Here is a 21,630-nt window from a genome sequence, read left to right as displayed (position 1 = left end):
CCTTCCTCCTGTTAATCCCCCCTGGCCTAATCCTTCCAACACTTGTTCCACGTCCCACTCTTGCTTTCACCTCTAGCAAAAGGTATTAAAGATGCTAGTTAACACTGGTTAAAGGGGAGATTCTTTTCTTTTAAATTTTATTCTATTATTTCTTTTAAGTCTTTTTTTCTTTTTTATTTACTTGGCTGTGCCGGGTTTTAGTCACAGCATGCACGATCTTTGATCTTCGTTGCAGCGTGCGGGAATGTGTGATCTGGTTCCCTGACCATGGATGGAGCCCAGCTCACCTGCACCGGGAGCCCAGGGTCTTAGCCACTGGACTACCAGGGACGTCCCAAAGGAGTGATTCTTACCACACATACCAGCTGTTGAGGGACTCATGGGCAAAACCTACTCAGGTATCAGAAAGTGGCCTGGCTCTCCTCTTGCACAGTGAACGAGGGCTGAGACCATCTAAGCAGGGCACTGAAACGGTAATACAGCTAAACAATGGATTAGCTGTATCGTTAATACGGCTGGTTCCCTGTATTTGGTCACAGGCCACACACCCCCAAATCCAGTCACCGATCAATCTGTCTTTGGCTGAAGATGAACTGGGTCAGAGTGGATGGGTCAGACTTACATAGAAACCCTGACTGAAGAGCAGAACTGGCTGGGCAAGGGTTACTACACATAAACAACTGTTTCGACCGCTCCTGGGTGAAACACCACAACTTTAAACATACATTTAAACCACACCAAAAATTAATGCCCGTAAACCCTCTAAATGTTTAGAAAATGATGTGATAAAAACAAACGCTTTCTAGTCTGATCAAGTTACTTTTTGAATTGTCACAGTTGGTACTATTTCCCATACAAGAATATTTTAAGTAAAATAATTTTCACTGCTACAGAATTAGAACTTGGGATAAGAATATATTTTATTTTCTCATAGAAGTTCTACCAAAAATATACTTTTTTCTTAACTTAAAAATACGGCCTTGGAAAGCAAAATTCGAGTTGTTACAATTTGTTACATGTTTTACAAACAACTATGAAAGGAAAGAGGTCAACAGAATGGACTCAATTATTAAATATAAAGATGTTCATTTTACAAGCTTGACCTTGTCCTTTAACAACTTCAGGGTGGGGTTCTTGCTGATTTTCTTGTTGAAGATGACCAGGAGTTCCTCTTCAGATTTGTGATGTTCATTTGTCACTGCATAATACTGAGCTAAAACCTTCACAAAGAAAGACAGTGGTCAAATAGGTATTAGTCCTGAAAATTTAGGAGTGTTGGTTCTCTGGCCCCCAACACAGCGGACAGTGACAAATCAAAGAACCCAGGTGCTGGTTACATGGGGGTGTCCTGCTTGTGGCAATTCACACAGCTGCACACGTGTGACACGTGGCCGCCTGTGTCAGACACCAGCAAAAAAAAATTACAAAGAGGGAAAAAAACACTGTTCTGGAATAATTGAAAGACAGTAACACATCTAGAGCAGTAATTTTCAGATTTAACACCGACGCTGCTCTGGCTGAGGAGGTGTGGGTGGGGGGGGGTGACGCCATCCCCATCCGCACCCTGAACGGCTAAAAAGGAGAAGCTGGAATGTCACTGAGACATACACACACCTATGTTTACAGCGTGTGTATATATACACTCAAGTTTACAGTGTTTCAGATGTAGAAAAACAGAACAGAATTATACGTTTTAAAATAAAGAACTGATTCTCCCCAGCATTATATACCTGATTCGCACCCTTCATACCTTTTTCCTTAGCTTCTTGATTGTTATTTCATTGTCTGGGGCCTGTTTCAGAACTGCTTTAATAGTTCCCTTCCAGTTGAATTTACCTACAATGTAGAAAATAATATGTAAAATACTGTGTTTTGTGGTACTACAAAAAGGGTTAAGAAACAGCTGTGTGTGAGAGATCCAGTCTCCCTACACCCCAGTCAACATTTGGTAGTGGTACGACGTTTGTAGAGCAAGTTTTTGGTCTTGATGAAGCCTCATTTCTCCACCACCTATTTGCTACGCAGGATATGAACAAGACCAGAATGAACAGGATGCCACAGTTCTGCGTAGCAGGCACCTGACCTGTCTAATCACAGTGGCCGAGAGGCACTGACTCTCGTCTATAATACTCATTCTCAAAATGAGCAGAAAAACTAAGTATCGTTAAGTACCACCATCCTACAAATTCCTGTAGAAAGACATGAGTTATTTCTAATGAACTCAAGATTTACTAAGGATCTGCTAAGATCAGTTCAGTCGGTTCAATTCAGTCACTCAGTCGTGTCCGACTCTTTGCGACCCCATGAATCACAGCACGCCAGGCCTCCCTGTCTATCACCAACTCCCGGAGTTCACTCAGACTCACGTCCATCGAGTCAGTGATGCCATCCAGCCATCTCATCCTCTGTCATCCCCTTCTCCTCCTGCCCCCAATCCCTCCCAGCATCAGAGTCTTTTCCAATGAGTCAACTCTTCGCATGAGGTGGCCAAACAAAAGAGTTCGAAATGCAGTACTTGGATGCAATCTCAAAAACAACAGAATGATCTCTGTTCGTTTCCAAGGCAAACCATTCAATATCACAGTAATCCAAGTCTATGCCCCAACCAGTAACGCTGAAGAAGCTGAAGTTGAAAGGTTCTATGAAGACCTACAAGACCTTTTAGAACTAACACCCAAAAAAGATGTCCTTTTCATTATAGGGGACTGGAATGCAAAAGTAGGAAGTCAAGAAACACCTGGAGTAACAGGCAAATTTGGCCTTGGAATATGGAATGAAGCAGGGCAAAGGCTAATAGAGTTTTGCCAAGAAAATGCACTGGTCATAGCTAAGATCAAGGGGCTGTGTAAACACAGTAAACAAAGCAAAGATTGACAGCAGGCTAGGACTCATCTAGGGAACCTTTACTTCTGGGAAGATGAAGACGAGTATGCAGAAGGTACATAATTCTGATGAAATGAAAGAAATCAAAGATTTAAATCAACAGACATGCCATGTTCATGGCTTGGAAGACAACACAGTAAATAAAGTGATTGATTCTCCCCAAACTGATCCAATTCCTCTATCATCACAGCAAGACTTTTTATAGATATAGGCAAGATTATTATAAATCTTCTAATTTTGCAACAGAATAAAGTGAGAATAAGCCTACCCCTTTTCAAGACTTTGGATATACCTACTCGAGTCAAGAGTGTGTGGTGGATGGACGGACACACACCAACGAGAGAGAACCCAGAACAGACCCACACCGATGCTGGAGAAAGGCACTTCACTGAGAAAAGACAGCCTTTTTAAATGGTGTGGACCCACTAGACATTGATGAGCAAAGAAATAAACCTTCAACCAAGTTTCATATCTCATAAAAATTAATTCAAAATGCATCATGGACTTGAGTGTAAAATATGCAACTATAAGACCTTTAAGAAAGAAACAGAAAAAAAAAAAAAAAAACCCTCCATGGATTTAAGGCTGGCAAAGAGTTCTCAGATGACTTCAGAAGTATCATCTCTTAAAGGAAAAACTGACAAACGAGGCTTCATCAAGACCAAAAACTTGCTCTACAAATGCAGTACCGCCACCAAATGCTGACCAGGGTGTAGCGAGACTGGATCTCTCACACACTGCTGGTGGGGATACAACATGGTACAGCTACTCTTGAAAAACCTGGCTGTTTCTTAAAAAACTAAACATGCAAGTAACGTCCCACACAGCCACTGCACCTCCTGAACACTTCTTCCAGAAAACAGGACACAGGAAAACCTCTACGTGAGGGCTTACAGCCACTTTATTCATCAGGACCACGAACCGGAAATAACCCAGATGTCCGTCAACAGATGAATGGATAACCAAGCCGTGGGACACTCACACCACAGACCACTGCTCACAGTGCAGAGGAATGGACTACTGAGATGTGCAGCCACCTGGATGAATCTCCCTAGAATAAGGCTGAGTGAAAAGGGCCAATCTCAAAAGGTTACACAGTGTGAAGTGAAAGTCGCTCAGTTGTGGCCGACTCTTTGCAACCTGATGGACTATACTGTCCATGGAATTCTCCAGGCCAGAATACTGGAGTGGGTAGCCTTTCCCTTCTCCAGGGGATCTTCCCAACCCAGGTCTTATGCATTGCAGGCGGATTCTTTACCAACAGAGCTATCAGGGAAGCCCATTACACAGTAAATGATGCCATTTATGTCACATTCTGAAATGACACAATTCCGAAATGGAGAGGAAAACGGAGAGCTACATGGAAGTAAGGGATAGGCTGACCTCTGGGGCAGAGGGGGGATGGGGCGAGAGGAGGGTGGGCGTGGCTATAAGAGGGCAGTGGGAGCATTCCCTTCGGGGACAGGAATGTTTGTCTAATGTTTGTCTCTTGACTGTTTAGGGTCAGCACCCAGGGAAGTTTTGTCCTACGGTTGTGGGAGGTCTCAGCCGCAGAGGAAACTGGGTAAGGCCACAGAAGGATCCCTGAAGTCTAATTATTTCTTAAAAATGCACGTGAATCTACAATTATCTCAGACCTAAAAATTTTAAGTTAAAAAAAAAAAAACTTCACATATACAAAGTTATAAGCTAAGAAATCTAACTACACTTGGGCAGTTACTGAACTTCCGTGAATAAAGCCTCAAATCCCATTTGGGCCCTTGGGCCTGTTCTTAGTGGCAGGCCTGGGGGAGTGTTCCCGGTCTGACCAGTAGGAACAGCTCTGTGGAGAAGACAGCATTTAACAGGAGCCCTGGACTTCCCAGGTGGCTCAGCTGGTAAAGAATCTGCCTGCGATGTGGGAGACCTGGGTTCGATCCCTGAGTAAGATCCCCCAGAGAAGGGAAAGGCTACCCACTCCAGTATTCTTGGGTTTCACTTGTGGCTCAGCTGATAAAGAATTCACCTGCAATGTTCGATCCCTGGGTTGGGAAGATCCCCTGGAGAAGGGAAAGGCTACCCACTCCAGTATTCTGGCCTGGAGAATTCCATGGACTGTATAGTCCATAGGGTCTTAAAGAGTCGGACAAGACTGAGTGACTTACACTTTCACTTTGGAGTCTGACAAGTACACATTCTGGCTGAAAGAGATGGTGGCTGTTGGGCTCCAAGCAAGGGGATACCAGGGACAGACCCAGAGACAGGAGGAGAAACAGTCAAGCCTGTTCCTGTACCTTGGACTTCAGGGTACATCTATGGGAGTGATAAGAGTTAGGAACAAGAAGGGGCTTACTTTAAGCTCCAAAGACCATACATGTCTCCAATCCAGACGGCTCTACATTCTATCCTTACAGCTGGAGAGACCCTTGTGAGACTGACTGACAGAGTACTCACTATTACTCTGAAGTCACACCTTGGAGTATGGGTTTTGCTCCAGACTCTTTCCTGTACATCCAGAGGGCATGACCCACCTGACGGGCCCAACCCTTCCCCTTCTCCCTCAACCTAGAGAGGGCAGAGCTGCAAAGCACAGTAGCCGTACCTTTTGCAGGAGCCTCATGGTTTTCCGGTTCTCCATCCTCAGAATTTTCTGGGGGCTTAATCTTTTTCTTCTTAGAATTTGCTTCAACTAAGTCATTAGGAAGATTAAAAAAAAAAAAACAGATTTCACATTTATAACAGCACCTACTGTTTAATGAGAGGCCTACAGGGCCAAGCCCCTAAAAAAAAAAACCCATCACCTTGCTCATGCCCCCAGGCACCCCAGTCCCGAGGCGTGGGGTTTCTCCTCCAAGGCAGATGACAAAATGGGCAGTCGAGAGGTGGTGTCGCCTGCCCCGGACTAAGCCCAGGTTGGCCTGCTCCCAAACCTTATGCTCTTTGCCGCGAGTGGTTTCAAACAGTAAGGTCTGACATATTTTTATCCATCCCCAACTCACAGCTCAAACATTCTTTAACAAACCCTTGGAGCGTAAGTGAGCCACAAACCTAACAAACCCTTGGAGCGTAAGTGAGCCACAAACCTTCTGAGTGCTTGCGCTTTCTTTTCCCTGGACCGGCGTCTGCCTGCTCCCCCACCTTGGCGCCTCCATCCACCGCCCCATCCTGGGCACGCTCGGCCTTGCTCTTCTTCCTCTGGCTCTTCGTCCCTGAGGAGCCGTCGGCTGCCTCCTGCTCGGCCTCCTGTGCTGCTTTGCGCTTTTTAGGCTTCTGACTCTTTGCGTCCTCCTGGTGGTTTTCTAGTCTTAGTTCTTTCTTTTCTTTTTTCGTATTCTTCTGCCGTTCTGCCTTCCTTTCTCTCTTATTCTTCTTGGCCTCTGCTGGCTCTTCGGTGCTGCTGTTTGCTTTGGAGGACGGGACGTCGGCATTGTTCTCTGCACACGGCTTGGTCACTGGCTCTGGCGGCTGCTGATCTGGCCCCTTACCAACAGGTTCCTTATTATTAAGCAAAACCAAGACACACATAAATACTCATTCCAGACACATATCATTGTGTGTATCTACTGAATAAATTCCTCTAAGGAAACTGTTATTACTTACCATTTTATAACTGCGACCCTCACCCCCGCCCCATTGCTCACATGTAGCAGTTAATACACAAAATGAATAAAACTACCCCCAGCCCACATTCCTCTCTGCCTTTAACAGATATTTTCATTCCACTAGAAAAATGAAGGATCTCTATGTCACGGAAAAGTCAGACCTTTAATTCTGGCTCACTAGCCGCCTGTTACGTAGAAGACAGGCATGTAGGTGTGGCAGAAACCACCAGATTTATGCATCTGCAGGCCTGGGTTCAAGTTCCAGCTCTGTTCACTAGCCAGGTGACTCAGAGCAAGTTATTTATCTGCTTCAAACCTATTTCCTCATCTATAAACAAAAAGGTAGTGACACCTACCTAACACAGTTTATGTACAAATAAAATGAGAAAAGCTAAGCTTGAGAAAGCAGCTGGATGTACAGGAAGAGTTTTATAAACTCCTGAGTACTAGACAGAGGTGCCCTTATCACCATCACTGTTCAGATGGATGGCTACCCTGAGAGGAATGTCAGGGAGGGACACCTGGGCGGAATGTCAAGAATGGTAAGTAAGGAACCATGGAAATACGCGCTGGAATAAGACAAACTTCCTATTTACTGCCCCACCTGACTCAAACCGAGTGACTTCAGCACAGCCAGCCCCACTGCCTGCTGCACTCTGACTATAAATATGCTACGGCTTCCACGCCTGCCCCTTCCTAAGAGAGGACGTGGAGCAATTCACTGAACTGCTCCACAAGCCCTGATGCATCTGCAGGGCTGGGGCCGCTGCAGGGGTCCTGCAAACCCCGGGACTCACGGTCAAGCTCCATCTCTGTTAAGTAACTGGCCAGGTGGCAGTCCTCCTCCTTTCAGAGGCGAGGTCACGAGGGGACCAAATGGAGGAGGACTGGCTTTCACTCCTGTACAAGCACTCTGCTGAGGTCACGTGGCCCGTGAGACCCAGTCATAGGCTCAAAGAGTAGTATTTGGGTATTGAGACTAAACAACTGGAGTTTTTTCAGTAAGAATTCAGAGATCAAATCATCCAGGCACATGCCGGGGAGGCAGGCGATGAGCTCAGAAAGGACTCAAGAGGAAGGGGGACCAGGACACCTCGCCCTGTCCTACAAGTTCCGTCCTATGGTACAGTGTGTTGTGAGCAGCAACCCACCAGGGTCAGAGCACCGCAGCCCCAGGCCTGACCCCTTCAGCCCAGTCTCCAGCTGCTGCCCTGCCTCCACTTCCTAACCAAGTCCGCCCCCTGCACTCCAGCTTCTGGGAGAGAGGGGAGACAGGAGGGAGGGAAGGAAGGAGGGAGGGAGACACACACTCACCCACCCAGCAGCCACTCAATCAATGAGTGAACAAACTCACATCCCACCAGCTTCCTACTTCGTTCCAGACTCTCCTCCAACGTGGTCTCCTTAGACACGATTTCACTGCCTCTGTCCTGACAGCGAGACTCTCCCCTCCTTCACTCTCTGCCCTGTCCTCTGCCTCCCATTTCTTCCTGGCCTGTGTCACCACCTGACATCACAGCATCAGCTCTTAGAGCAGCTGTCGGTCTCTCCTGCCAGAATGCAGCTCTGGAGGGAGGGACCCAGGTCCAAGGATGGCTGGGTCCACAGTTACCAGGTGCCGCTGTGCACTGGGGCAGTGAGTGTTTCACCTGAGAAGGATACAAAGCCTCCAGCCCAGCACCCCCAGGGCCTTGGCACCATCTCCACCTCCAACTCCAGGACATGCTGGGACATTCACTGCCCAAAAGCAATGACAAGCTGCATTTTACAGAGCTCAGAGTTTACCACGAGCTGCTTACTGGTTATCTTATTTAATTCTTATATATTCACAGCTTCAAAAATGAAATTGGAAAACTCTATTTTTTGAACTCTGGAGTTAAGCTAAATAACCACAGACTTTTATGACTGTTAGCTAAAATAATGGAAGTGAAAGTGAAAGTCACTCAGTCACGTCCAACCCTTTGCAACCCCATGGACTATACAGTCCGTGGAATTCTCCAGGCCAGAATACTGGAGTGGGTAGCCTTTCCCTTCTCCAGGGGATCTTCCCAACCCAGGAATCGAAGCCAGGTCTCCCGCATTGCAGGCGGATTCTTTACCAGCTGAGCCACAAGGGAAGCCCCAAATAATGGAAATAACCTTTAAAAAAATAGGTGCCACATAAGTGCCAATTGAATGATTGGTTACAAGGTTTCAAGGGCCCATTCGTGTGTTTAGAGACAAATGCTAGATGCACTGCCAAGAGAAAGTTTCATTTTTTATCCCAATTTGTGGTCACAACTATTCTCTCTGCATAAAGCACATCAACAGCTGACAACTGTGAGGAGAATAGAAGCCCAGTTGGACCCCACTGTTGTTTTGAAACACTAATGATGTCTTCAGATGGGATATAAGCTCCAAGTAGGGGCAAAGTGCAAGTGAGTTAATGAGAAAAAATGTTGAACAACGGAAGCAAGGACATGCCTACAAGACGTCACACCACAACTTTCTGCAGGTGTATTCCACATCTGGGGCCTCTCGAATCAAAGCATCTTCTCGGAAGGTGGTCTACTGATGTGTTCCAAGCAATCCCTCTGGCCACTGGAAGGAAGGAGACCAGCACCTACCGAGCGCCCACGCCCTGCTGGGCACGAGCTGGGAGGCTTGTACTCCCTCATCTGCTTTAATACTAGGACACAATCCCTCACCCCACACCTACCAGAATACCTGGTCACCCTCTCTTGTTCTCACCCTGTTTATTTTTCCTTCCTGCCACGATCACCCACCTGAGATGTTTTTCTGTTTTTTGTTCAGGGCCTGACTCGTATTGGGCACAGTAAGTACTGAGTCTTTTGTGTTGTCGCTTAGTTGCTAAGTCACGTCCAACTCTTTTGCAACCCCATGGACTGTGTAGCCCACCAGGCTCCTCTGTCCACGGGATTTCCCAGGCAAGGATACTGGAGTGGATTGCCATACCCTCCTCCAGGGGATCGTCCCGACCCAGGGATCCAACCCAGGTCTCCCGTACCGCAGGCAGATTCTTTCCACTGAGCCATCTGGGAAGCCCCTACTTAGTCTAACGACCCACCTCTATTTAAGACAAGGAAACGAAGGCTCAGAGAGGTTAAATAAAATGCCCAAGAGCAAACGCCTGGCAAATAGCAAAGTAGGGATTCAAATCGGGTTTGTCAGAAACCCAAAGCCCCTGTTCTTTTCCAATCATCCCACTACTTGATGTCTAAGCCGATCAAGTCTAGTCAGCTGGAACTGTTATCAAAGATCGGGATTAAATATCTTTCTCTGCACAATAAGGAAATCTTCTCTGCAATGCACTCAGTGTATTCCTTCCCATTAATGAAGGCACAAAGAGGCTCTCTGAAAAAGAAGGCTGTCTTGACCTCCAAAGATAAGACATTCCCGTTTCATTTTTACTAACCACTTTTGCCACACTGCAAGTCTAGAGTGAGATTGGACTTACACTGCTGGAAGCTTCGGAAAAGATATTCCACACCTGCTCCAGGATAGATTCATTATGAACTTTTAAACTGTTCTTCATCCAATTCTGTATGGGTGAAAAAGAAAAAAGAAAAAAACCCACTTATCCCATATGCGGAGAGGGACACATAAGCTGTCACTGAGGTGCCCATATCCCCTCCATCAGGGAAGTCCAGTCAAACACATACCTGAAATTTTGCCCTTTTCCTGGGAACGTTGTCAAAACCACTAATTTGCTCTAATAGTTCCCTCACTTTGGGGCTGACATTGGGTCTTTTTATTAATTCATGAATTTTCTACAGAAAAGGAAGATAAAAGCAATAAACAATCGACAGATGAGTTTCATGAAAGTCAAACTGCTGAGTTCACACCTCAAGTCCAGATTCTGGGTTAATGTCTATGTTTACAGATTCAACAGAGTGCTCAAAGGCCAGAGCCATTTATTGTTGCTGTTCAGTTGCTAAGCCATGTCTGACTTTTGGTGACCCCATGGACCGCAGCCCGCCAGGCTTCCCTCTGCTTCACTATCTCCCCGAGACTAAGGCAAGAAATAAAAGGCATCCACACTGGAAAGAAAGAAGTAAAATGATCTCTGTTCCCAGACAACATGGTCTTACATGTCAAAAACCCAAAAGATTTCACAGAAAGAATCTTTAGGACTAAGTTCAGCGGTTGCAGGATACAAAAAAATCAACACTCAAAAATCAAGCTGCATTTCTCTACACTAATAAAGAACAAATTGGAGAGGAAATTAATAAACAATTCCACTTATAATACTATCTAATACTATCAAAAAGAATAAAATACTTAGGGATAAACTTAACTAACCGACGAGGTAAAATACATATATACTGAAAACTAAAAAACACTGCTGAGAGAAATTAAAGAAGATACAAGGAAACAGAAAGACATCCCATGTCCAAGAACTGAAGACAATATTAAAATGTCAATACTATTCAAAGAGAGCTACAGGTTCAGATGTAACCTCTATCAAAAGATGAAACAGTCCTGGAGATGGATGGTGGTGATGGCTGTACAACACTGTGAATGTACTTGGTTGCATGGGATACATTTATTTTTGTCTTCCCAGGCTACTCAAGAAGGCAGGTGACAGATGAAACTGCTTGATGAATTAGGAAGACCTTACCTGAATCCAAGCCTGCTGTTTAACATCGCCTTTGTGGGTTTTACCTTCATACCCTTTGCCACCATACTTCTGATCTTCACTTATGCATTTCACATGGTTTTTATAGTCATCGCCCCTTAAAGTGAGAAAGTTCCACCGTTAGAATGATTCCCAAATTGGAGTCTGTGCAAAGCTAGCATACAGTCCACACTTACCTTCCCATCTGTGCTCTGCACGGCCACCCCACCCCTTTCACTTACTACGCTGATAACCTCCTGGTCACATCACATTTCCTTCCTCCCACCACCAAACTTTCCACCCATTTTTATATACAAATGTCTTAAAATCATATTGATACACAGTATTTTTTTTTAAGTCATAAGGGAATAGTCATAAATAAAAAAGAATTCTCTGCAACAGGGTGGCTTTAAGTTACAAAACCTGTAGGGTTTCCTGGTAATATATAGCGAACAATCAATCATCAGCTGTAGACTAAGTTAAAAGGTGGTATAAAATGGTAGTTATCAGGTCATGAGAAAGTTCTGGATCTTGGGAGTCTTGGAAAAAAAGGACACTCGATTCTGTCTTATATGATCGTTTGAAGCTCTACAGGGTCCTCAGGGAAACACTGGGAAGAAGTCAGGGGCTAAGTCCCTTAAGGAGAAACAGCCCAATTTTCACCTGTTCTGTATATCCTTCCTCCTAGGATTAGGTACGAAAAAAGACTTTACCACCTTCCAAACATTTTTTTTTTTTTAATCACTGCTTTAGAATGAAATTAAAAGGGACTGTTTGCAAATATCTCTCAAATGCTACAGAGGCCAGTAGGGCCCACGTGCCAAAAGCTGAACCCTCTGAAGCTGAAGGCAATCAGTGCAAGAATGAGGGTAGCCAACTGCAGACAACCCTCCCTGAGAAACACTGGATGGGCAGGACCCACCCTGCCCCGTCTCCTCAGTCCTCCCCTCTCCAGAGACCCCTTCACTGGAAGCACCTGCCTCACTCGGGGCCAGGGGCTTCACTCCCCCCGTCACCTCTGATTTTCTGGGGGAGGACGAGTCTCTTCTCCGAGGGATCTCCACTGTGAATGCATAACTTCATTTTCGGGTCTGTAAATCCATCGCTTCCCTGTGATCAGCACAGCACACCCGGAAACCCTGCTCTGCATGCTCACCTCCCTGGCTCCGGTAATGGTGCCAAGGACAGGTCAGCAAGTGCCACGGACTCATCAGATTATGACCAAACCCGCAACTTCCTTTTTTTCTGAGTCTTCTCTTTGCATCAGCTTTAAAGAGCAAATGGTCCTGGCAGGCACTACATTTTTTCCTTAATTTTCTTTCCTCAAATTTGCCTCTTGCTCTTTTTTTTTTAAAATGCTTTGTGGAACCAACAATCCCATAACTGGTCTGGACATTTAGTACTGATCCATACGGACTTACCAGAAGTCTTTGCCACAGTCGATGCAGGAAAGACATTCGCAGTTTCGGCAAAGAGCCACGTGCTTTTCCACTTGTACCTTCTTCACTGATTCACCACATGCATTGCATGTAAAAAATACCATTTTTAGCTAAATGATTAAATTTTTTTTTTTACCCAAGATGGGTTTTAAGCCCTGTCCTAAAAAAAAATTAAAAAGGAAAAAAGATAATTATCATTGTAATGTGAAACTTCTTTTCCAAATATATGACTCAGACAGCTAACTCTTCACATGAAAATAACACAATAGAATCAAAGCTGATTCGTAATCTACATTAACCTTTACCATCATCTAAGTAAAACTGTATTCAACAATATTCACACGGCTGAAAACTGGTTGAGTGTGTGCTCACCATGCGCTGGGCTTTATTCTAAAAGCTTTACGTCTATGGACTTCATTAACCCTCACAGCAACCCTATGAGGGAAGGACTCTCGTCGTTCACAATTTACTCGTGGTATTGGGACTCAGACTAAGGAAACTGTCCAAAGTCACGCAGTAGCAGAACCAGGATTTAAACTTGGCAGGCTGGCTCTAGAGATGAAGTTTGGGGATGTCATGTGCAATATCCTACTTTTTCCAATAACTTTAAGTGCACACATGCAGTCTCTTTCTCTCTACTGCCTCTAGGTGAGCACTTAAAAGTACTCCAAGTTTCCAAATACAATAAGAACACAGCCAAAGGGGAATCATGGAAAGTTCACAAAGTGGAGAAGAGACCTAAAACTCATTCCTATAAGCACAAACAGCACTCATACAGGCATAACCGTGTATCCACAGGTGTTAAAAATGCAGATGTGCGCATCAGTTTCAGCAGACAGGAGCAGATGTGGTCCCCTGTTGGCTCAATCAGAAACCACAGAACCCTTCCAGGTGTCCCAATGCTGGGTGCTGAACTACTGGAGTGGGCTCCCAAACCCAGGCGTCTGGAGCGCTGCCCCGTGATTCAGTGGGTCCATACCTACACATAACTACCATTTAAAAAGTTCATGGAGGTGCTACTGCCCTCAACAAAACACAAATTCATTTAAAAGTGTGCTAGAAATCACTGTAACTTTCCAAGATTCAGTTCAGTTGCTCAGTTGTGTCCGACTCTTTGCAACCCCATGGACTGCAGCACACCAGGCTTCCCTGCCATCACCAACTCCTGGAGCTTGCTCAAACTCATGTCCATCGAGTAGGTGATACCATCCAACCATCTCATTCTCTGTCACCCACTTCTGCTCCCACCTTCAATCTTTCCCAGCATCAAGGTCTTTTTCTATAAGTAACTTCTTCACATCAGGTGGCCAAAATATTGGAGCTTTAGCATCAATCCTTCCAATGAATATTCAGGACTGATTTCCTTTAGGATTGACTGGTTTGATCTCCCTGCAGTCCAAGAGACTCTCAAGAGTCGTCTTCTTCAAAAAAAAAAAAAAAAAAAAAGTCTTCTTCAACACCACAGTTCAAAAGCATCAGTTCTTTGGCACTCAGCTTTCTTTATAGTCCAACTCTCACATCCATACATGACGACTGGAAAAACCATAGCTTTGACTAGAAGGACCTTTGTTGGCAAAGTAATGTCTCTGCTTTTTAATATGCTATCTAGGTTGGTCATAGCTTTCCTTTCAAGGAACAAGCATCTTTTAATCTCATGGCTGCAGTCACCATCGGCAGAGATTTTTGGAGCCAAGGAAAAAAAGTTTGTCACTGTTTCCACTATTTTCCCATCTACTTGCCATGAAGTGATGGGATTCAATGCCATGATCTTGGTTTTTTGAATGTTGAGTTTTAAGCCAGCCTTTTCACTTTCCTCTTTCACCTTCATCAAGAGGTTCTTCAGTTCCTCTTCACTTTCTGCCATAAGGGTGACGTCATCTGCATTTTTGAGGTTATTGATATTTCTCCCAGCAATCCTGATTCCAGCTTGTGCTTCATCCAGCCCACCATTTTGCATGATGTACTCTGCATATAAGTTAAATAAGCACAGTGACAATATATAGCCTCGACATACTACCTTCCCAATTTAGAACCAGTCCATTGTTCCATGTCCGGTTCTAACTGTTGCTTCTTGACCTGCATACAGATTTCTCAGGAGGCAGGTAAGGTGGTCTGGTACTCCCATCTCTTGAAGAATTTTCCAGTTTGATGTGATCCACACAGTCAAAGACTTTGGCATAGTCAATAAAGCAGAAGTAGATGTTTTTCTGGAACTCTCTTGCTTTTTCAATGATCCAAAGTATGTGGGCAATTTGATCTCTGGTTCCTCTGCCTTTTCTAAATCCAGCTGGAACATTTGGAAGTTCTCAATTCACATACTGTTGAAGACATGTTTGGAGAATTTTGAGCATTACTTTACTAGCATGTGAGATGAGTAGAATTGTGCAGTAGTTTTAGCATTCTTTGGCATTGCCTTTCTTTGGGATTAGAATGAAAACTGACTTTTTCCAGTCCTGTAGCCACTGCTGCGTTTTCCAAATTGGCTGGCAATTGAATGCAGCACTTTCACAGCATCATCTTTTAGCATTTGAAACAGCTCAGCTGGAATTCCATCACCTCCATTAGCTTTGTTCTTAGTGATGCTTCCTAAGGCCCACTTGACTTCACATTCCAGGATGTCTGGTTCTAGGTGAGTAATAACACCACTGTGGCTATCTCGGTCATTAAGATCTTGATTTTTTTAATCACTAGATTGTCATTTTACATTATAAATAAGTTTCACAGCAAAAATACTGAGAACAAATGTTTAACCCAGCATGTTCTTTCTCATCATGAAGGTAAGGTCAAGCACACTGATACAGTTTTTTCAGGTAAGACTTCATCTGAGACTCCTCTGGCACAAATGAGACTACTCCTGGTTCATGGGAAATTCTCATGCACGAGATCAGCATCTCTCCTGTACTCCCACCTTCTGAGTCACCGCTAGAGAGGACAAACCTAAGAAAGGAGCAGGGCTACGCCCATCCATTCAGCCTCAAATGAAAATGTACATCCTGGCTGCAACTCCAGGGTTTACAGAGGCTCAGCTGGTCTCTCTTAGAGGTCTCTTGCCCTGCAGTTTGCTTAATGTGCTCATAAAACGTGGGCCCCTGGCCCAGAGACCCCCTTCTTCAGCTCTCCATCAGGGTTACATGGGGTCAGTTACAGCCGAGCAGCAAATCCAAAGGAAAGAAAGACTGACTGTTCTGGGATGTGCACCAACCAAGAGCATCTTCTCACCTGGTTACGGTCAAAGACGTATGAAACAGCCACAGGTCCAGGGGAGCTGGTCTCACGCGGACTGTGATCCTCCACTCCCCCGAAGCCAGCATTCTGCTCTCAGCAGGATGACGACCAGGTTGCTGGCAGGCAACAAAAGCAGCCAGGCTTCCCTGGTGGCTCAGTGGTAAAGAATCTACCTGCAAAGCAGCTTTGGTCCCTGGGTCAAGAAGATGCCCTGAAGAAGGAAATGGCTAACCCACTCCAGTATTCTTACCTGGAGAATTCTATGGACAGAGAAGCCTGTCGGGGTACAGTCCATGGAGTTGCAAGAGTTGGCAGACTACTGAACGCACATGCACACAAGGGCACTGTGGTCTCAGTCTCAAAATGAGAGTAAACCACAGTCACCAAGAGATGGACTGCCACCTTACACACAGGTGGAACAAACTCAAGTACCTGCTGACAATGTTGAAAGTACTTTCAGTGAGATTCGACCATGAAAAAAAGAACCCCCGCAAACTGCAGCTATGGCCTACAGCTTTCCAACCGTCATTTTTAAGGTCTATTCTGTATCTTGTTTGAGGCAGAGAGGGGAGGGGAGGAAGGCTTCGCCAAGCTTTGAGATACAGCTGAGAGATGCAGCCTGCCACGGAAGGTCAGGAATTAAAAGGCCTGGGAAGGACGGCTGGAGACAAAATTTCTCTACTGAATGAAGCCAGTGATGCTGACAAAAAAAGGTGCTCAGCATATCTGTGCAAAACACGTCTTCTCTCTAGTGATTAGACACAGACAGAGTAAACATCAATTCAGGAGAGAATTAGATTTTGGTCACATGTAGATCGGAAAGATACCTCTCCAATCGTTTTCATTTGGTCTTTTGTGGCATATGTTCACATTCAGAAATCTGTTGGGGTTTTTTCAAAGATAGAATGGGTTGCTTGCATAGTAAGCTGGAACTCATTCTCCCAGGGCCTTCCTCTGGAGTTTTAGAGCCACAACTGCATACTGACCCTTAATCTGCACCGCGGGCAGTGTGGCCGCCTGCTTGCTAAGGAGATAAGCTCTGTAAGGAGCTTACCCGTCCCTCTTCACCCAGGCCTCCAGGGAAGTACCTTGCTTCTGTGCGGTAAACAGTGGTATGTGTGTCTGTGGTGGGAGGAAGGGACTACAAACAACCCCAAGATCAAAACCATCCAAACTGCACAGCAGACTCAAGTGTGGCAAATCCTAGAGCAGGTTTGACAATTTCAGAAGTGGACATGCTTCTGAATTTACAAAAAGACACCCCTCCAACTGAAAACAGCAAGCACCTCCTACACACAAAAGACAACTCATTCAAACTTCACAGGACTCAATAAATGTGAAAGAAATTTAAAGTCTCATTTTCAAATGATGTCTTGGTAAATTTGTAACATTTGGACTTCACAAGTTGGAAAAGCTAAAACCATGTTGCATTAAGACTTTCATGACACCTATATACCGTCTAAGTGCCGTGTCTCATGACCATTCATTTAAAAATATTACGACCCTAAGTCTTTTATTCTTAAGCTAGGCCACCCTGGACAAGGAGACCACCCATGTCACAGCAGAGGATGATGGGTATTGAACAGCACTGCTGAGCTGATGGGTAGCAGACAGCATGCCTAGGAGCTGGGAACCTGTGAAGCAATTCAAGCACCTAAGTCTCCTCTTATCAAGCTGGTGGCCACCTTCTGTTGACCTGGGCCTGGACTCAGGGCCAGAAGATCTGAGCTGGAGTCTGCGTCCGCCAATTAAAAACTAAATGACCTGGATACCTAAGCTTCTCAGAATCTGTTTATCTACAAAATGGGTCTAATACCACACAGTATTGTGTGGAAAATTAAAGATACCAGATTTGAAAGATAAATCCTTACTCAATGGTAGAATTTCTTGTGGTCTATTTACTTGCACATCAATGATATTGCTCCCAGTCCCCTCCAAACACTGCTTCTTTAAATATGATCCTCAATCTACCCATCTTCATAAACTCACCCCAGTCTCTGCTGGCTCCCCATCCGCTGGGTGCCTACACTACCACCCTGTTCCCTGATAACATGAACTCAAATTGGTTCTGGGATTGTGAAGTGAACATGTAAGTCGCTCGTTTGTGTCTGACTCTGCGATCCCACGGGCAGTAGCACGCCAAGCTCCTCTGCCTGTGGAATTCTCCAGGCCAGAATATTGGAGTGGGTTGCCATTCCCTTCTCCAGGGGATCTTCCTGACCCAGGGATCCAACTCGGGTCTTCTGCATTACAGGCAGATTCTTTACCATCTGAGTCACCAGGGAAGCTTGTATTTGGAGTGATTTTATTTATTTTTTAACCTTCCTCTTTACATATTTTTGTATTGTCTTCAGTACAGTTCAATTGCTCAGTCGTGCCTGACTCTTTCCAACCCCATGAATCGCAGCACGCCAGGCCTCCCTGTCCATCACCATCTCCCGGAGTTCACTCAAACTCACGTCTATCGAGTCGGTGATGCCATCCAGCCATCTCATCCTCTGTCGTCCCCTTCTCCTCCTGCCCCCAATCCCTCCCAGCATCAGAGTCTTTTCCAATGAGTCAACTCTTCGCATGAGGTGGCCAAAGTACTGGAGTTTCAGCTTTAGCATCATTCCTTCCAAAGAAATCCCAGGGCTGATCTCCTTCAGAATGGACTGGTTGGATCTCCTTGTAGTCCAAGGGACTCTCAAGAGTCTTCTCCAACACCACAGTTCAAAAGCATCAATTCTTCGGCTCTCAGCCTTCTTCACAGTCCAACACTCGCATCTATACATGACCACTGGAAAAACCATAGCCTTGACTAAACGGACCTTTGTTGGCAAAGTGATGTCTGTGCTTTTCAATATGCTATCTAGGTTGGTCATAACTTTCCTTCCCAGGAGTAAGCGTCTTTTAATTTCATGGCTGCACTCACCATCTGTAGTGATTTTGGAGCCCAAAAAGATAAAGTCTGACACTGTTTCCCCATCTATTTGCCATGAAGTGATGGGACCAGATGCCATGATCTTTGTTTTCTGAATGTTGAGCTTTAAGCCAACTTTTTTACTCTCCTCTTTCACTTTCATCAAGAGGCCTTTGAGTTCCTCTTCACTTTCTGCCATAAGGGTGGTGTCATCTGCATATCTGAGGTGATTGATATTTCTCCCGGCAACCTTGATTCCAGCTTGGGCTTCTTCCAGCCCAGCGTTTCTCATGATGTACTCTGCACAGAAGTTAAATAAGCAGGGTGACAATATACAGCCTTGACGAACTCCTTTTCCTATTTGGAACAAGTCTGTTGTTCCATGTCCAGTTCTAACTGTTGCTTCCTGACCTGCATACAGGTTTCTCAAGAGGCAGGTCAGGTGGTCTGGTAGTCCCATCTCTTTCAGAATTTCCGACAGTTTATTGTGATCCACACAGTCAAAGGCTTTGGCATAGTCAATAAAGCAGAAATAGATGTTTTTCGGGAACTCTCTTGCTTTTTCCATGATCCAGCGGATGTTGGCAATTTGGTCTCTGGTTCCTCTGCCTTTTCTAAAACCAGCTTGAACATCTGGAAGTTCACGGTTCACATATTGCTGAAGCCTGGCTTGGAGAATTTTGAGCATTACTTTACTAGTGTGTGAGGTGAGTGCAATTGTGTGGTAGTCTGAGCATTCTTTGGCATTGCCTTTCTTTGGGATTGGAATGAAAACTGACCTTTTCCAGTCCTGTGGCCACTGCTGAGTTTTCCAAATTTGCTGCCATATTGAGTGCAACACTTTCACAGCATCATCTTCCAGGATTTGAAATAGCTCAACTGGAATTCCATCACCTCCACTAGCTTTGTTCGTAGTGGTGCCTTCTAAGGCCCACTTGACTTCACATTCCAGCATATCTGGCTCTAAGTGAGTGATCATACCATCGTGATTATCTGGGTCATGAAGATCTTTTTCGTGTAATTCTTCTGTGTATTCTTGCCACCTCTTCTTAATATCTTCTGCTTCTGTTAGGTCCATACCATTTCTGTCCTTTATCGAGCCCATCTTTGCATGAAATGTTCCCTTGGTAACTCTAATTTTCTTGGAGAGATCTCTAGTCTTTCCCATTCTGTTATTTTCCTCTATTTCTTTGCATTGATCGCTGAGGAAGGCTTTCTTATCTCTTCTTGCTATTCTTTGGAACTCTGCATTCAGATGCGTGTATCTTACCTTTTCTCCTTTGCTTTTCACAGCTATTTGTAAGGCCTCCCCAGGCAGCCATTTTGCTTTTTTGCATTTCTTTTCCATGGAGATGTTCTTGATCCCTATCTCCTGTATAATGTCAGGAACCTCAGTCCATAGTTCATCAGGCATTCTATCAGATCTAGTCCCTAAAATCTATTTCTCACTTCCACTGTATAATCATAAGGGATTTGATTTAGGTCATACCTGAATGGTCTTACTATTCTTAAAAAAAAATTCCTTCACAAACATATACACACAGACCTAAACCCCACTGACATCATCACCACCAAAACTGCCCACCTTAAGGGCCAACCTGTCAACAGCCTCCAGTGAGCCCTGAGACCTGAAGCAAGTCATTGTCCCCTAGGGACTTAAGTTCTTCAGGCTGTGAAACAATGCATTAGGCCAACTAGGCTAGCTCTGAGCTCCTCCTAAGAGGAAAACTCCAAGAAACCAGGGGCATGGTGAAAAGGAAAGACAGACAAGCACACACTGTACACCATCACGCAGAAGCTCCTGACTGCAGGGTATACAGTCAGGCAGGATCTCTCCCTTGCTCTGCAAAGACTCTCAAGGAAGGTACATCCATCTCCACTTGACAGATGAGCCAAGGCCCACAGAAGCTGAGTGGTGTCTCTCAAACCCCAAGTTCCAGTATCACACCCTCCCCACATACTACATCAACAGCAGTGGTTTAAACAGCATCTGTTCACTGGTGTAATAACTACCTGTGGAAGCCGACACGTCAGGCACTACGTTAGGCACCGGGGGGACTGAGGGTGCTATGTGAATAAATCCCAGGTAGGCACTCTGCGAGAATGGTAGGCTTGCAAGCACTCAAACTCCACCTCATGCCTCTAACCTCTCCACAAAGGCAGGGGCTGCAGAAAATCCGGACATTGACGGATCATCTACTATGTGCCAAGCTCTGGCTCCTGTAATACTCACAAGAATCCTCTGAGTTAGGTAGGTTCTATTATTATTTCCTTTTGACAGACCAGGCACAAAGGGGTTCAATAACTGTCAACAAGCTACACGTGCAGTTGGTGGCAAACCTGGATTCACAACGCAGCTACTCCCGGCCCTAAAGCCCCGCGCTCTCAACCATGCCCTAAGGGCCTCCTCCTTGGGGATCGAGCTCCCCAAGACTCAAAGAAGGCAAGTGCCTCGTCCCCAATATGCCGCAAGCCTGCACAACGCAGTCCGGTGGGGGAACCAACCAACCATCCCGGCTGGAACCCCCTCTACGGGTTCCCGGCACGACTTTTCCATTTTAAAACCCTGAGGAACTGGTCATTCTAACTCCAGGACTCCTTCCATTTCCCCCAGAGCACGAATGAAACTTGAATGCATTTCTTTCTTCCATGAGTTTAAGCCAAAGGAAAGACTCTCTAACGGTGGAAACGCAGGCAACGGCCACTACGCCCACCCTACCCCGCTCCACCCCCCGCCCCACAGCTTGAGCTCCAGCCCCACAGGTCGGACCTCTGGGCCACCGCCCCTCACCTCTCAGCCAGCGCCCGCCAACGGTTTCAACCCGCCGAGAAAGGAGCACGTGGAATCGCGGTTTCCCGCAAGGCTCTATAACCTGCACCTCCCTCCAGGGCTTCCGCGCGCAGAATTCGCTTCGGAGGCGCCCCGCGCGCCTGCCCGCCGCGACCACACCTCCTGGCGGAAGTGACGCAACCGGAAGCCAG

At 45.5% G+C, this 21,630-nt stretch overlaps 1 protein-coding gene across 4 annotated transcripts; it reads right to left on the bottom strand.

Moving 5' to 3' along the window:
* Positions 1-902: 902 nt before the first annotated feature.
* Positions 903-21,612, bottom strand: LYAR (Ly1 antibody reactive). Of its 4 annotated transcripts, none has more exons than XM_024993353.2 (10): positions 21,440-21,612; positions 15,741-15,957; positions 12,504-12,681; positions 11,086-11,200; positions 10,127-10,234; positions 9,922-10,005; positions 5,946-6,357; positions 5,465-5,551; positions 1,751-1,836; positions 903-1,220 (listed from the first exon to the last, which is right to left on the bottom strand). In XM_024993353.2, the coding sequence occupies exons 3-10, from the start codon at positions 12,623-12,625 to the stop codon at positions 1,086-1,088; spliced, it is 1,149 nt and encodes a 382-aa protein (XP_024849121.1). In that variant the 5' UTR covers positions 12,626-12,681; positions 15,741-15,957; positions 21,440-21,612; the 3' UTR covers positions 903-1,085. The 4 variants fall into 4 exon arrangements, with proteins under 4 accessions (XP_024849121.1, XP_059743574.1, XP_059743573.1 ...); XM_059887591.1 differs by having other exon boundaries at positions 15,741-15,919; XM_059887590.1 differs by lacking the exons at positions 15,741-15,957; positions 21,440-21,612 and adding an exon at positions 20,662-21,340.
* Positions 21,613-21,630: the final 18 nt, after the last annotated feature.

Source organism: Bos taurus, chromosome 6 (assembly GCF_002263795.3).
Source record: "Bos taurus isolate L1 Dominette 01449 registration number 42190680 breed Hereford chromosome 6, ARS-UCD2.0, whole genome shotgun sequence".
Taxonomy (NCBI): domain Eukaryota; kingdom Metazoa; phylum Chordata; class Mammalia; order Artiodactyla; family Bovidae; genus Bos; species Bos taurus.
This window is presented reverse-complemented; position numbering and strand designations above follow the sequence as displayed.

Coding starts and splice junctions, on each gene's coding strand:
- LYAR (XM_024993353.2), bottom strand. CDS start 12,625: ATGGTATTTTTTACATGCAATGCATGTGGTGAATCAGTGAAGAAGGTA. Junction 10,006..10,126: donor GGAAAAGGGCAAAATTTCAG/GTATGTGTTTGA, acceptor TCACCCATACAG/AATTGGATGAAGAACAGTTT. Junction 1,837..5,464: donor CCATGAGGCTCCTGCAAAAG/GTACGGCTACTG, acceptor TCTACATTGTAG/GTAAATTCAACTGGAAGGGA.